Below are 15,832 nucleotides of genomic sequence, written 5' to 3'. Positions count from 1 at the left end.
TTACAGCTATGAGTTGAGCCATCGTAAGTGTTTCAGGGTAGAAAGACTTATTTTTGTATTTTTGGTTGTTGATGGCACTTTCGTTCCACAGAATTCCCCTTTGAAGCTGGCTTTCCCCCCCAAAGCCTGCAGAGGTGAGCTCATCCCTGCCTTGGGGTTTCCAACCAGAGGAGGTGAGCCCTGGAGAAGAGGAGAGGACGGGAGGGATGAGGAGGAGAGGAGGGGAGGGGAGGAGAGGGATGGGGAGAGGAGGGGAGCCCCAAGCCACAGGAGCAGGGCAGGGACCCAGCACCACCCTGAGGTTCCAGCCCCCTCCCTAGAGGGGCACAGACAGGCTCCAGGGCCAGCATCAGTCACAGCTGCAGAGGCAGGGCTTCTGATTTGAAGATGAAAGAACGAGTTGGGCTGATCCCTCGGCGTCAGGGAGACACACACCAACACCACGTGGGACCCCCCCACCCCCACTCCACATGCCCCGTCAGGATGGCCACCGTCAGGAGGCGACAGGTGCAGACGGGGTGGGACCTCGAGGAGCCAGACACGGAGCTGCCCTACAACCTCCGCAATTGCACTTCTGGGTACCGACTCCGCAGCCTAGAGGCGGTGAGCTGCAGGGGCACCTGCACCCTCACGTTCCCCGCGGCCGGGTCCACGGGGGCTGCTGCGGGAGGAGCCTCGACGTCCATGGACAGATGCTGGAGGGAGGAGACGTGGTCCCTGCGCACCTCGGGTGTCACTCGGCCGTCAGAGGGGGGAGATCTCGCCATTTACACTGATGTGGGGGGAGCCGAGGGCGTGATGCCGAGGGGGGCAAGTTGGCCAGGGAGGGACATGATCCCACGGCCCCCCTCACACGGGGACTGGAGGAAACAGCCCAGAGGGTCATGGGAAGGAGGGAAAGTGAAACAAGACGAAACCAGAGAGGGAGACAAACACTGAAAGACTTTTAACTCCAGGAGACAAACTGAGGGCGGCTGGAGGAGTGGGGGGGGGATGGGGTCACTGGGGACAGGGGTTGAGGAGGGCACAGGATGTCGGGAGCACCAGGTGTTACATAAGAGCCATAAGTCCCTGACCTCACCTCTGACACTCATAATACACTATATGTTAATTAATTGAATTTAAATACATTTTAAAAAAAGAGAATGGGCCGGGCTGGGTGGAAGCAAGACAGGCCTGTAGGGCAGGGGACCTAGAAGAGGTGAGACACTGCATTTCAGACCCCATCCTGGAGCAGGGCTTGGGACCACAGACGGAAGGGCGTAAGGACAGATGGACAGACGGACCACGGGCCACAGGAAGGGTTGCCACCGGGACCCAGGGCATGCTCGTGCCTACCACACCCGTGAACACACCACACACACACACACAGGCGCGCACCCCCACATGTAGCGATGGAAACACGCACACCTGTACCTGCACACTCACCCCCAGACACACGCCCCACCTGGACCCCTGTCCACCTCTCTGTCTGCGTATGAAACAAAAATTCTGCAAAACAGTGTGTGCTAATCATTTCTGGTCTATGCCTTTCTGTTTCCTGTTTAAAAAAAGTGGGTCACAACCTGCTGACTTCCCTCCTTGCCCTGGACCACCGGCCCCGTTCCACCTGGTGTGGGGGGGACCCGGTAGGGATGGAGGAGGGCGAGGGAGAATTCTGGCTAAAAGTTAGGAAGCCAAGGCAAGGGCGCTGGGGCAGGTTCTCTGCAAGCTGGGAGGGCCTGGGGTGGGGGAAAGGCGGCTGAACTCTGGGAAGTGGGGTGTCAGCAGCTCTGGTGGAGTGTAGGGTCCCCGGGGGCTCTGAGGGCAGGACAACCCCCCCCACAGGCAGGTGGCTTTGCTGTCCACCTGCAGTCAGGTGGGGTTCTGGAGCTCTGGCCTGAGGAGGGGGCCCTGGAGACCGCAGCTGGGGGGGGAAGGGCGCTGGGGCCAGCTGCGGGGGGCAGGGGTGCACAGGGCACCCCAGGGCGGAGGCGGTGGCCTTCCCACTGCCCTCCCCGACCCTCACGTCTGTCCGTCCGCAAAGTAGGGGCAGGCCCCCCAGGGGTGGGGGCCCGGGGCTGCCGTCCACGGAGGCCGGCAGGGGGCCTGGCAGCGCCGCAGTCCTGGCCCGGGAGGCCGCCAAGGGCGGGAGGAGCTGTTCCACCCCCTCGCGGTGCCCTGGCAACGGGCCTTTGCGCGACTCTCCCGCCTCCGGGGTACGCGGGGGGGGAGGGGGAAGGGGGACCTCGGCCCGGACCCTGCCCCGCGTGGAGGCCGGGACCCACGTGCGCCCGCGGGGGCGGGGGGCAGCTCCGGGGGACGGGCGCGGGGGGCCGAGCGCAGGGCGCAGAGGGCGGGGGACGGGACCGCCGGGTCCCCCGAGCCCGAGGCCCTGCCCCCGCCGCACTCCCCCTGCGGGTCCCCGAGGCACCCCCCGGCCCCTGAGGGTCCCCGAGCCCCCCCAACCCCCCCCCCGCCCCTGAGGGTCCCCGAGCCCCCCGCCCCCCCCGCCCCTGCGGGTCATCGAGCGCCCCCCCCCGCCCCTGAGGGTCCCTGAGGCCCCCCCCCCCCCGCCCCCCGCCTCTGCGGGACCCCGAGCCCCCCGCCCCCCCCCCGCCCCTGCGGGTCACCGAGCGCCCCCCCCCGCCCCTGCGGGTCACCGAGCGCCCCCCCCCGCCCCTGCGGGTCACCGAGCGCCCCCCCCCCCGCCCCTGCGGGTCCCCGCCCCGCCCCGCCCCGCCCCGCCGGCCCTCCGCTCCTCCCCTGCCCGTCCCGCGGCCCCCGGCCGCCCTGGCCCCGCCCCGCCCCGCCCCGCCCCCGGCCCCGCCCCGCCCCGCCCCGCCCCTGCCCGACCCGGCGGCCGGAGCGCGGCGGGCCCAGGGCGCAGGGCTGCGGAGCGCGCAGCATCCGCGGCGCTGACGGTCGGGCCGCCGAGATGGCGCCGTCGTGCGGGGAGGCCCGGGGCCGCGGGGGGCTCGCGCGGGCGGGGGCCGGGGGCGGCGGCCTGACCCGGGGGCGGGGGCCCGGGGCCCGCAGGTGGCGGCCGCTGGACGTGCTCGCCCCGCTGGTCCTGCTGCTCGGAGCCCGCGCGGCCTCGGCGGATCCAGGTAAGACCCGGGGGCGCGGGGGGCGCTCCCCGCCGGCCCCTGCCCGCCCGTCCCGGCCGCGGCCTCCGCCCCGGCGCCGCTCGGCTCCCCCGGAGGCGCTGCCCACGCGCGCAGGGCCCGGCGGGGCTGGAGGGGCCGGGGTCGCGGCGAGGCCGGGCAGGGGTCCCGCGCCGCCCATTCATTCCGGGCTGCGGGGCTCAGCGCCGCCCTGGCGGGGGCACAGGCTTGGGCGGCTCCAAGGGGCCGCTGGCGCGCTCGGGGCAGGGCAGGGGCTCCGGGGCGCGGGGTCTGGGGGCAGGGCAGGGGCTCCGGGGCGCGGGGTCTGGGGGCAGGGCAGGGGCTCCGGGGCGCGGGGCCTGGGGGCAGGGCAGGGGCTCCGGGGCGCGGGGCCTGGGGGCAGGGCAGGGGCTCCGGGGCGCGGGGCCTGGGGGGCAGGGCAGGGGCTCCGGGGCGCGGGGCCTGGGGGCAGGGCAGGGGCTCCGGGGCGCGGGGCCTGGGGGCAGGGCAGGGGCTCCGGGGCGCGGGGTCTGGGGGCAGGGCAGGGGCTCCGGGGCGCGGGGTCTGGGGGCAGGGCAGGGGCTCCGGGGCGCGGGGCCTGGGGGCAGGGCAGGGGCTCCGGGGCGCGGGGTCTGGGGGGCAGGGCAGGGGCTCCGGGGCGCGGGGTCTGGGGGCAGGGCAGGGGCTCCGGGGCGCGGGGTCTGGGGGCAGGGCAGGGGCTCCGGGGCGCGGGGCCTGGGGGGCAGGGCAGGGGCTCCGGGGCGCGGGGCCTGGGGGCAGGGCAGGGGCTCCGGGGCGCGGGGTCTGGGGGCAGGGCAGGGGCTCCGGGGCGCGGGGTCTGGGGGCAGGGCAGGGGCTCCGGGGCGCGGGGCCTGGGGGCAGGGCAGGGGCTCCGGGGCGCGGGGCCTGGGGGCAGGGCAGGGGCTCCGGGGCGCGGGGTCTGGGGGCAGGGCAGGGGCTCCGGGGCGCGGGGCCTGGGGGCAGGGCAGGGGCTCCGGGGCGCGGGGTCTGGGGGCAGGGCAGGGGCTCCGGGGCGCGGGGCCTGGGGGCAGGGCAGGGGCTCCGGGGCGCGGGGTCTGGGGGGCAGGGCAGGGGCTCCGGGGCGCGGGGTCTGGGGGCAGGGCAGGGGCTCCGGGGCTCAGGGCCTGGGGGGGCAGCGTCCCGGGGTGTCGCTCCCCGCGCCGGCTCAGCCCGGTGGTCCCCTCCGGGGCTTGGTGACCGCGCGGCCCGGCAGGTTCCCGCGGAGCCCGAGCGTGGCCGCCCTCCCTGCGTCTCCAACCTGTTGAGGCCGAGCTGCCCGGGCTCCCCGGGGCCAGCCTTTGTGCGCCGCGGGGCCGCAGGCCTCTGTCCCCACGCCCGCCGGGTGTCGGGTTGCCGCCGTCCCCTTTGATGCGGCCGCGGCCGGGAACAATGCTCCGAAGCCCGCTGTCTGGCACCCCGGCCTCTCCGCCTGGGCCGCGAGCTGTGCGAGGGCCGCCGTCCCAGCCAGGCCGCCACCTCCTGTGCCGCAGCCCCGGGACCCCCGCCCCGCCACGCGGTCGCCAGGTCGCCTTCCCCAGCGGCCCAACAAAGGCCCCTCGGAGGTGGCGGCGGGCTGGCCAGGACCCCAGGGAGCCCCCACCCCAGGGAGCCTGGCGCTTGTCACCGGTGGAACCGGAATGCGCCGTGGACGTGTGTCCCCGACAGCCCGCCGCTCGGGGTTGGAGTGATGGTGGGATGCTGTTGACTGCAGTGGGCACAGCAGCCACACACCTGCCGGCCACAGCGGGCCGGGAAGGGGGGACAGGGCTTGACACAGGGAAAAACAGTCATGCCCCATTGTTTCCAGGAGGCGTGGTGGCCGGGGTGGAGGGCAGCACAGACCTCTTTTAAAAAGGAGCAGCCTCATCACTAGATCTGCTGGAAGCACCTGTTTGCTTCCTCGTGGATGTGCGTTACCTCCAGGGGCGTTTGGGAACCGTTCCGTGTCCCCTGGGTCTTCTTACCAGGCACGTTGGAGGGCCACTGGGGCTGTTAGTCCTGGCTTCGGGGGCTGCCCCTGTCCCCCCCGCTGCGGGGGCGGCGGGGATGCCCGCGGGGACCGGACCAGGCCGCCCGAGCCGGAATCTGTAAAGCCGGACACCTCCTCTACCCTCCGACCCTGGAGCGCCCAGCCCCCAGTCTACAAAACTCTGTAATCAAGGGAAGGAAACCAGGGCTGATGGCTTCTGGCCACAGAGTGGAAACAATACAATGTTATGTCAGTGAGCGTCGGCGAGCTGGCATCTGGAGATCTAAGGGTGTTGGACTTCAGGTGGACCTCTGGGGGGGCTCGTGGTGCTTGGGGTCCTCCGGGAAGGAGGGAAGGAAGGAAGGAGGGAGGGAAGGAGGGACGGCCGCGGCCCCGGTGGAATGCAGGTCTTTTTGCATCCTGGAGGTTAATGCAGGAAGCGGGCTCAGCGGGGAGCACAGGTTCGTCCCTGCTGGGACTAAGTCCCCTTGAAATGGGATGATTGCCCCCTCTAGGTGTCATTGGAGAAGAGTTAATGTGTGTGAAATCCTAACTTAGCAGAGGCCCAAGGTCTTCTAGAAACCCTGAAAGGTCATCCTTGGGAATGAAAGGTTGGAGGCCCCGTCTGCTGATTTGCACATTTTTTCTGACAAAAAAGGATGCATTTCGGTGCCTCTGTGTTGCACCTGACACCTCCCCCCGCCCCCCCTGCAACAGAAGAAAGTCTTTTGCTGTTTTATCTGGGAAGGCACTTGTGCCTCTCTTGCCCCCGTAACTAGCCGCCTGGGGGTCCCCAGGCCGAGCCCTGCATGTGGCCCCAGAGGCTCTCCTGGTGGAGGTGGATTCACGTGGGTTAGCCTGGCTGCAGAGGCTGCCCCCCGCCCCCCGCCCCCCGCCTGGGGTGCTGGTGAGTCTGCCCTTCAGAACGAGACGTCTGGCCTGGCCGGCATTCACAGGCTGCCCCGACCCTGGTCTTCATCCAAGTCCTCTTGTCTCTGGCCCTGGCACCTGGCTCTGTCAACCCCGCTGCCCAGGGCTCCCCCCACCACACCACTCGGACTCCTGCAGGAAGCTCCAGCCCCCCCCACCCCAGGTTTAAACGAGACACAGCCCAAACCTTGGGGACCCCGTGTCCGTGGGTGTGTGTCATCCTGGGGCCATGGCACCGGGGCGATGCTGGGCCCAGCCGGCTGCGAAGCCCTCGTCCAGGCGGCCTGTTCCTACGGCCTGGTTCTCCGAGAAGCTGTGGCCCAGCTCAGGGGCGTCGGCAGGTTCGGGTGCGGGACTTTATAAGATAGTTTTGAATTTCAGCAAAACTTGTTTTTCAGGGTGCTCCTGTTTTCCTTTAAGAGAAGGAGGAGAGGGGGGAGTCCTGTGCGGGGAACCCTAGAAGGAGTGACGCTGACCCCGGCCAGAGGGCCCTGCCCCCACCTTCGCTGCACCTTCCAGAATGCACGTGTGCACATGCTTACCGTCCGTGCACATATGTGCACACATAAATGTACACACGTGCACACAGTACATGCACTGATGTGCACACACGCAGCTGCTCACACAACACCTGCATGCACAGAGGCACAAACGCACGCACCCACACACTACGTGCATGCGGGTGCACATGCATGTACCCACACGTGCACACACACATCCATGCTCTCCACCAAAAGGGCATAGTTTTTTCTTCATCCAAATTGTTGAAAAGGCTTGGTTTTCTGGGCCACTGGGAGAGGCGCAGGGGCCCTGGGTGGGGTGTGCAGCCCCGTCCTTCTTCATGTGGGTGGTGACACTGCCTGGAAAGCAGCCCCAGAGCCCCAGAGGGCAGCCGGGCCGGGAGGGAAGCTCTCGCCATGGGGGGAGCCCTAAGGGAGGAGTCTCCTCGATGCCGCATTGCTCAGCGCGGTCCAGGGCTGGGGGTGGCCCACCTGCCTCTGCAGCGAGGTGCTGTCCACCCCGCAAGAGGGGAAACATCAGATTGTCCATGCTGCCGAGGCCAGGGCACACTGAGACCCCTGGGGCCTGGTGATGGACACATGGCACCGTCCAGAGGAGGCCTGCAGCTCCCCAGAACCTCACAGCCCGTGAGCGGCGACAGGGGCAAAGCCCGCCTTCTGATAGGATGTCCAGTGAGCCGCCTCCTGGCTCCTGGCCTGAGGCCCACTGGGCAGGGGTGGCCCCCGCGATGGAGGGGGGCTGCCTTCTCGCCAGCTCTCTGGGGTCAGGCGAAAGTGTGGGGCACGGCGGGTTGGCCGTGCTCACGAGCATCCCCCAGCCCTGGCTCCGTCGGCAGTGGGCCGACCAGTGCCCTCGGTGGTGGCCGCCCAGTGCCTGTGTGGCCGGTCACAGGTGTCACGCTGTGCGCTCGGCTCCGGAGCGAGCCGATGAAGTGCCCTGAGGTGTCGGCCCCTCTGCAGAGAGCTCAGCCGGCGGAGCACCAGGCGTCCATTCTCGGGCCTCAGCCTGAGAGGTGGACATCGCAGGGCCCGGCACGTGCAACTCCCAGGAACCTGATGCTCTTCTCCGGGAGGAGAGGGGACACTGGGGAAATCCAGGTGTGTGTTGGGTGTGCTCCCAGCCGTGGCTCCGAAAGATGACAACAGTGTGCTCTGGGGCGTCCGCGGCTCCGTGGCCGGGCCGCTCTGGCCGCAGGGCCTCCCCTCCCTGGACTAGCCCCCTGCAGGCCCCGTCCTCCCCGGGGTGCTTGGCCTCTGGGCCGTCCCCCACCCCCTTCTCTCCCTGGGGTGCTGTGGGCAGCAGGAGGTCATTCTGCAAACGTCTTAGGCCACGTGCTGCACATGACGCACGTGTTGTTATGCCACATGTGTGCCCCCACGCCGGCCCTTCTCGTCCTCCTCCCGGCACTGCCCAGCGCGGCCCAGGGTGGGCAGGGGCGCGGGGGGCTCGTGGTGGCCGAGCGGCTGTCACAGGGAGCTTCTGATTCCGGACGAGCTGAGTCAGATGAAATCCGGAGGCTGCAGGGCAGGGGCTGAGCTCCGCCTCCCCGGCACCTCCGGCGGCGGCAAGCCCGAGCACGGCCTGGCCGGCTGCAGCCAGGGCCCCGGGAAGGAGAAGGTTCGCGGGCACGTTCCTCCTCCTGGGACTTCGTGCGGCAGCCGGCAGCCCGGTCGCTCCGGGGGACGAGGCGGGGCCGGGCTCGGCACTGGGCCGGGTGGTGGAGTGGTGGCGGGGCTCCCGGTCTCGCCCGGTTCCTGGGGGCCAGGAGGTCTTGCCGAGGCCGAGCACTGCCCGAGGGGGCGGCCGGCTGGCCCTGGCTGTCGGGCTGGGGCGCCTCCCGGGAGGGAGGGGAGCCGGGCGCCCGCGGGCCGGGGCGGGGGCTGCGGCCACCACGCGCTGAGGATTTACATATTTATTCACGCCTTGTTTCATTCTAGTCTGAATTCTTGTCTTACGTGTTGCGCTGCTCCTTCGAGGACGGTCGGAATCAGTCACCAGGGGGCCGCCTGTTTCACCGGGTGTGGAAATCCTAACACGGGCCACGCGGTCCGCAGAGAGCTGTCCGGCCGCGGGGGCGCCCTTCTGCTGGGGTGGCCTGGGCCCACGTGAAGCGGTGCGGGGAGGGCTCCGCCGCGGGTTCACCGCCTCCTGGCGCCCAGCTGTGCCACGCGAGCATCCCTGGGGATGTGAGGAGCCCCTGGCAGTGGGGCTCCTCCGAGGCTGGGCGCCCCCCTGCAGGCCCGAGGCCCTCACGCCCTCCGCCTCCAGGACGAAGGAGGCCTTCTGCCCTGTTTCCATTCAGACAACCAGGGGCCTCTATCATGGGTTCGAGCCGGGTGGAGTGTGGTCCCCACCCTGGGCTGTGGGGTCAGGCAGGGGCACGCAGGGAGGGGGGTGCGTCCCCGGACCCTCGGTGGCCCGCTGGGCGGCAGAGACCCAACCACCCAGGGGGCTGGGGGAGGCTGGAGGCTGGGGGGCCCTTGTCCTGGCCGGGGCAGCGGAGGCCTGGGGCAGCTCCTCGGCTAGGGGTGGGGGCCTGGGGCGGCCCGTGCGCTCCCCTCGCTTCCAAGTGGCCGTGCTCTGTGGCGTGTCGTCGTCCTCCTGGCTGGCAGCGGCAGCGGGCGCAGGGGCGCGTGTCTGACCCCGGGGTCAGCCTCTCCGGGTGCTTCTTGAGGTGCAGGGTGGTTTTTCTCCCCTAATTTTATGGCCTCTTCCCGTTGGGGGCACCGAGCGCCAGGCAGCCCAGGGGCAGGGACCGGGAGAGGTGAGACTGCGGGGGAGCGCCACGGGGGCATCGGGGGACTGTTGGCGTCTTCATCTGCCTTCGAGGGCGTGGAGTTCGGGCTGGTGCCTGGAAAGGACGTTTCCACGCTGGACGCAGGGCGGCGGCACCTGGCAGGCGGCTTGGCTGCCCACTTGTGGGAGCAACGCCGCTCACGGGAATGGGGGAGCCCCGGGCTGCCCCTGAGCGCTGTGTGGCCCCAGGTGGGCCACTCACCCTCTCGGCCTGTGTGTGTCTGGGAGGTGGGGGTACAGCGGGGCTCTGTGGGATTTGACGGGACGCTGCTTCAGGGAGTGCACGTCACTCCTGGGCTTTCGGGGGCCCCCCGCGGGCAGGGCAGGGCCTGGAAGGAGGGACGGGCGTGCGTCCGGAGCAGGACGTGGGTGCCGGACGTGGGGACTCGGCGGTGGGCTGCGGTGGGCTGCGCCCGCTCAGCTGGTGGCTGCTGTGGGACCCAGCGGCCCACTCCCCGCCCCCGGCCATGCCCACGCACATGTCCCCTCAGAGGATCAGGGCCACCGACCCGCCTGTGCGTGTTGGATCTTGTTACCAGGCCGCCAAATTGTAAAAAAATTCTCCCGCTGAGAAAGTCTCTTGTTCTCCGCAAGCCAGAGCGAGCCAGGAGCTTCCTGGACGGAGGCCCGAGGCCCGGCTGTGCTCGCACATGTGGACGGAGCCGGAGCCTGAGCGCAGCCGGGGCGGGGTGGGGGGCAGGCACGCGCCCCTCCGTCATCTCCGCCTACGCGCACCTTCCGGGCTCTCCCCCCTGCTGCCCTGCGGCCCCAGGAGGTGAGGTCCCCCTGCCCTGCATTTGCACCCCCTCCCCTCTGCCCTGCAGCCCCCACACCTCACACCCCCTCCTCCCCTCTGCCCTGCAGCCCCCCCACCTCACACCCCCTCCCCTCCCCTCAGCCCTGCAGCCCCACACCTCATACCCCCTCCTCCCCTCTGCCCTGCAGCCCCCCCACCTCACACCCCTCCCCTCCCCTCAGCCCTACAGCCCCACACCTCATACCCCCTCCTCCCCTCTGCCCTGCAGCCCCCCCACCTCACACCCCCCTCCCCTCTGCCCTGCAACCCCCCCACCTCACACCCCCTCCCCTCCCCTCAGCCCTGCAGCCCCACCTCACAGCCCCTCCCCTCTGCCCTGCAGCTCCCCACCTCACACCCCCTCCCCTCCCCTCTGCCCTGCAGCCCCCCCACCTCACACCCCCTCCCCTCCCCTCTACCCTGCAGCCCCACCTCACAGCCCCTCCCTTCTGCCCTGCAGCCCCCCAACCTCACACCCCCTCCCCTCCCCTCTGCCCTGCAGCCCCCCCACCTCACACCCCCTCCTCTCCCCTCTGCCCTGCAGCTCCCCCACCTCACACCCCCCTGCCCTGTAGCCCTTCCACCTCACACCCCCTCCTCTCCCCTCTGCCCTGCAGCTCCCCCACCTCACACCCCCCCTGCCCTGCAGCCCTTCCACCTCACACCCCCCCTCCCCTCTGCCCTGCAGCCCCCCCACCTCACACCCCCTCCTCTCCCCTCTGCCCTGCAGCTCCCCCACCTCACAACCCCCCTGCCCTGTAGCCCTTCCACCTCACACCCCCCCTCCCCTCTGCCCTGCAGCTCCCCCACCTCACACCCCTTGCTCTCACCTGCCTTCTGGGGTTTTAGAAAGGCAGGTCCCCTGGGAAATCCTCTAGGACGGGACGGAAGGCGTCAGGTGTCCCCTGGAGCCAGCTGTCAGAGCTGGGAGAGGCTTTTTCTAACATAAATAATTATTTCAGCTTAGCACTTCCCGCCACCCCGAGCAAGTCTACACCTGGTGCTGAACCGCTTCCCTGCCCTGAGCCTTTCGGCCTCGGGGAGGAGAGGGGAGCCTTGTGCGTCCAGAGCCCCCTCCAGGGCCCCAGGCCCGCCCCTGCCGGGGCTGTTGCTTGGCTCCCGACTCCCGTCTGGAGGCCCCTTGCTGTGCTGCGGGGTCAGCGGGCGCCCTCTGTGGCGGGCAGGGCTGGCAGTGACCTCTGGGCTCTCGGCCTCAGTCTCCCCGGGGCGCTAAGGGGGCCCACTTTGGGGCGGCCAGGATCTTCCTGTTTTCTGGCTAAATTGAGTGTCACCCCCAGGGCCTTCGGCTTAGGGTCCCCCGTGTTCCCCGGACACGGCCTTTTGTTGTGAAAACGAGTAAGAAAGCCTGTGGAGGTTGGGAGCAGGAAGGAAAGAGCACAGAGCACCCAGCCTCTCTCGCTGTGTTGGGGAAAAGTGCCCCCCAGCCCGGCCCCTGGGGTCGCCCCTCGCTCTGGGCGCCCCGGCCTGAGGCCAGCCCCACAGCAGCCCGGCCCGTGACAGGGCGGATGGCACGCTGGCATCCCAGGTGCCCGACGTCCCCACACGTTAGTCTCTAGAGGAAAACCCCTCGTTTATGCTTCTGCTTCCCGTGGCGTCCGTGGTCAGCCCCAGGGATACCCGCGGCCCAATCCGCAGGACGCATGGACGCTGCCTCACGTGGTAGGAAGGACCCTGCAGGTGCGGTGAAGGCCCTGAGCCGGGCGATGAGTGCGGGGGCCTCCGTGTGATCCTGGCGTCCTAACAGGGATGGGGAGGCAGGGGGCAGGGTCCGGGTCAGGGAAACGTGGTGGTGGAAGCAGATGTCGGAGGGTGGACGCGGGATGCCGGATGGAGCCGCTGGCCTGCAGGTGCCCGAGGGGCCACGGGTGCAGGTGCGTCCAGCGGCTGGAAATGACAGGAAGCGGATTCTCTGCTGGAGCCTCCAGGAAGGAGCCCAGGGTCTCCGACACGGTGGTTTGTGACCTCTGGAACTGCAAGAAAATAAAATAAATATGTGCTGTTCTAAGCCACCAGCTTTGTGGCGGATTGTCAAGCAGCTGCAGGACCCCGCCCAGCCCACCGTTAGGTCGTGGGAAGCGGCCTGTCGTCTGCAAAGTGCCACGTCCAGTTGAGACCCCAGCCCCACCCCCGTGCCAGGCCCCCCGGATATGCTCGCCGCCCCTCAGGCCCCGGACCCGCGGCCCTGGGCGTGGGCTCCCCACACAGACCCCCAAGTTCGGCCCGTCCTAGCAGCCTTCCAGAGCTCAGGCGGCGCTCCCGTTCCAGGCCCCAGAATAACCCCACATGCCCTGGGCAGCAGCCAGGGGCGTGGGCGCGCCCAGGAACGGCCGACCACGGGGTCTCGGGGCGCAGAGGTCCTGGATGGTGGGAAGGCAGCCCGGGGGAGGGCGGTGGCCTGCTCAGCACCCAGCCCGCCGTACGAGGAGCGCTGACCAGATGTGCCCAGCGGCCTGGGAGCACTTGATGCTCACGTGGCCACAGTCAGCCGGGACGCTGCCGCAGGGGAGACCCGGTGGGCGGCACCCGCGGGCTCCGAGGGACTGGCCGCTGGCCACTGGCCACACCCCTAACCTGCTTTCATTTGCTTCCGTCTGGTGGGCGACGTTGGCCGGTTCTTTGGCACCGTGGCCTCTGCCGGGACCTCACACGTTGAGCCGTCGTGGGGGACATGCAGGCAGGGCCAGCGGCTCCCCCGGCGGCTCTGGGTCCTGGGGGCAGTGCTGGGGGCTGCCCCAGGGCGGGGAGGGCTAGGGCAGGCCCGGGGTCCCGTCCCCAGGCTCCCAGAAGCCGACCGGCCTCTTCGGGCCCCAGGGGCCGTGGGGACAGCGAGCGTTCCTCCTCGGTGGTCCCAGCGCGGGGCCTGCGCTCAGCCGTCTAAGTTAAACTGGCTCTTGCGTCCTCACTACTTGGCGAGGACTCGTCGAGCCCTGCCGCCCACACCCCGCGTCCACACAGCCGCCCCGGCCACCGTCCGGACCTTGCCTTGGTCTCCCCCTTGTGCCTCACCGGGTCGGTCGGCAGGTGGCCTTGCTCGGGCCACAGGCTGGATTGATGGAGCCCCCAGGGTGACGCGCGGTGGGACCTGGCTGGTGTTTGAGGCACCTCCTGGCCGCTGCCCTGCTGTTTAACAAGCGCTCTGGCTCCTGGTCTGAGCTTCCAGAACGAGGCGGGGAGGCCCTCCCGCTGCCGCTCGCAGCTCCTTTCCTGTCTAGTGGGGGTGGAGGGGGTCCTCGTGCCCCTTGGAGGGTCCTGCTCCCTGCCCTGTCCCCCCCTGCCCCCGCCGTCCGTCCCTGGAGTCCGAGTGTCTGCGGGACGCTCCCGCTGTCCCCATAGCCTCTGTCCTCATGCGGTCGCCAGGCTCTTCTCCGGGGTCACGGCTGTTGCCGGGCTCCGACGGGCTTCGCCGACCTCGTCACCCAGGAGCAGGGGGCGTGTCGTCCCCATCGCGCTGGGCCAGGCGAGGCTGTGCCACCCGCCGGCTGCGGGCAGGAGGCGCGCCCCGAGGACATGCGGACGGGCACCCGGAGGGAGACCCAGTGGTGGATGTGCCGCGGCCTCTGCGACGTCCGGTTCGCGTCCCCACGCCCGGCCCCACGGCCCCGCTCTGGGCGCCCCCACCTCCCAGGAGGTGTCCCAGGACCCTGCAGTGGCTCTCTGCCTCCGTCTCCCTGCCCGCCGGGCGGCGTGTGGGTCGTGACCCTGCAACGTGATGAAAACCCGCAGGTGAAGGAGAGACTCCGCTCTGTCCTGCGTGATGTGCACGGAAGCTGGCCAGCGCGGAGCTGCGTGGGTCGGGGCCCTGGGGTCCGGCGTCCAGTCCTCTGAGACACCCTGGCCACCCGGGGCCGCGTGCCCGTCGGCCTGTGGGGTCACCCCTGTGAACGGCCGGGCAGATGACCGTGGGATCCCAAACGCGTCTTGGAGGCTTGCCCAGCGTCCTCCTGGCGGAGGGTGTCTGCTGACCGGGCTGCGCTCTCTTGTCTTCCGTCGGCGCCGGACAGGACAGCAGGTCCCCAAGCTCCCGGCTCCTCTGTGTTTGCGTCACTGGCCGGCCAGACGGTGGCCCCGACCTGCGTTTCCAGAGCTGCATTTCGGGCGCGCTGCCACCCACGTCGCCGAGTCGGGGTCAGGGGCCGTGTCGGGGGCCAGCGGCCCACCCGTGTGCAGCCCCAGCTTTCCCGGGGCCACTGGGCCAACGCCTCGCCCCTGTTGGTGCCTGGGCCCAGAGTTTCTCTCTTTAGGCAACGTCAGAACAGCTGGCTCTGCAGGTGGGGGGGGGCCCTCCACGCCCTGCGGCCCCGAGGGAGGGGGACCAGGAGGACCCGGTCCTGCTGTGCAACCTTCATGACTCTTAAGACACTTTGGTGCAGCCGAGGCCCCACCCCGCCCGGGAGGCCATCCTGGGAGCAGTGCTCACCTCCCGTCATTTCATCCGCTGGGGGCCCTGGGGCTGGGTGGTTCCGACTCAAAACAGGAGGCCGTTGAGATGCTTCTATGGGCGCAGAGAGTTAACCAGCTTCCAGAGAAAAATGGAAGTGGATGAGCAGAGCATGGTCCCAGGTCCGCATGTGTCCCCTCGAGCCCTGGGGACAGGAAGCGTTGCGGGTGGGGGCTGGGTGGACGCTGAGCGCCTGCTGGGTGCACCCTCGGAGCTGAGCGGGGACCCGTGCTTGGCCGCCCCAGCGACCGGCCTGTGGGGCCGTGGACGGTGGCGGGGCCAGCGACACGCTGTCCTGCTGGGGGCCCGACCTGCCTGTCCCCGCGCCGAGTGCGGGTGCATCCCCCTGCGACTTGGTCTCAGTCACACCTCGGGGGAGGGGAAAGGCCCTGTGGTCGGTTGTAGCTAACCCTACAGGCCCACGTTTCTCCCCCCCCCCCCCAGGGTATCCCAGCAACAGGATTAGGGCCTGCAGGGAGGCATTCCCAGGCTCGCTCTCTGGAACCTTCTGCGGCCCGCGGTGGGGGATGGCTTGTGGGGGGAAGGCTCGCCGGCCTCAGCCTGGCCACCAGGAGACGGCGGTGCAGGACTCTGGGAGAAGGGAGCCACCTTCTCCCTGCTTCCCACGCCCTGCCCCCACCCACCGCGGGACTGGCCTCTGCAGCTCCCCGCGGGCCCCCGGGCTGTCCACGCTGCTCCTACGCTGTGCGGGGCTAGTGTGTGAGGTGCTCGGGCCCTCAGGACAGGTGGACGGACAGACAGGCTTGGGCAAGACTGGACTTTGTCCCGGGAGATGTTTGCAGCCCTTATGTGTCATCCTCACCGAAATGAGTATCGTTACGACTATTTTAAAGATTTTACTTATTTGAGAGACAGGGAGCAAGACAGAGAGAGAGAAAGTAGGGGCAATGGGGAGGGGAGAGAGGGAGGAGAGAAGCCCGGACGAGCAGGGAGCCCGGCGCAGAACTCGATCCCAGGACCCTGGGGTCGTGCCCTGAGCTGAAGGCAGACACTTCACCCAGGTGCCCCTCACTGAAATTCTAAATCCTGCTCTGTGCCCTGTGCCCATTGCAGGGGTGTGTGCATCACCCCAGGACAGGAGGGCAGCCGGCCCGGGAAGCAGGGGTGCCGCGGCGGGGTGGGCTGAGCAGCAGGGTTACGTGGCAGGGGTTTGTCCTAGGTGGAGGGAGGACAGAGTGGGGAGGCCCCACTGCCCGGGACTTCGGGCAGCAAAGTGGCCATAACAGGTCATC

General features: G+C 69.6%; 1 protein-coding gene across 1 annotated transcript in view; it reads left to right on the top strand.

The window, feature by feature from the left end:
• The first annotated feature begins 2,855 nt into the window (after positions 1-2,855).
• The window catches only part of COL18A1 (collagen type XVIII alpha 1 chain), a 74,761-nt gene continuing 61,784 nt past the window's right edge, over positions 2,856-15,832 (top strand). Inside the window, exon 1 of the mRNA XM_041735261.1 lies at positions 2,856-3,089. Within this exon, the coding sequence (XP_041591195.1) occupies positions 2,918-3,089 (172 nt within the window). The 5' untranslated portion in view covers positions 2,856-2,917. The remainder of the gene's footprint in view (positions 3,090-15,832) is intronic.

The sequence above is a fragment of the Vulpes lagopus genome, chromosome 20, assembly GCF_018345385.1.
Source record: "Vulpes lagopus strain Blue_001 chromosome 20, ASM1834538v1, whole genome shotgun sequence".
Classification (NCBI taxonomy): Eukaryota; Metazoa; Chordata; class Mammalia; order Carnivora; family Canidae; genus Vulpes; species Vulpes lagopus.
This window is presented reverse-complemented; position numbering and strand designations above follow the sequence as displayed.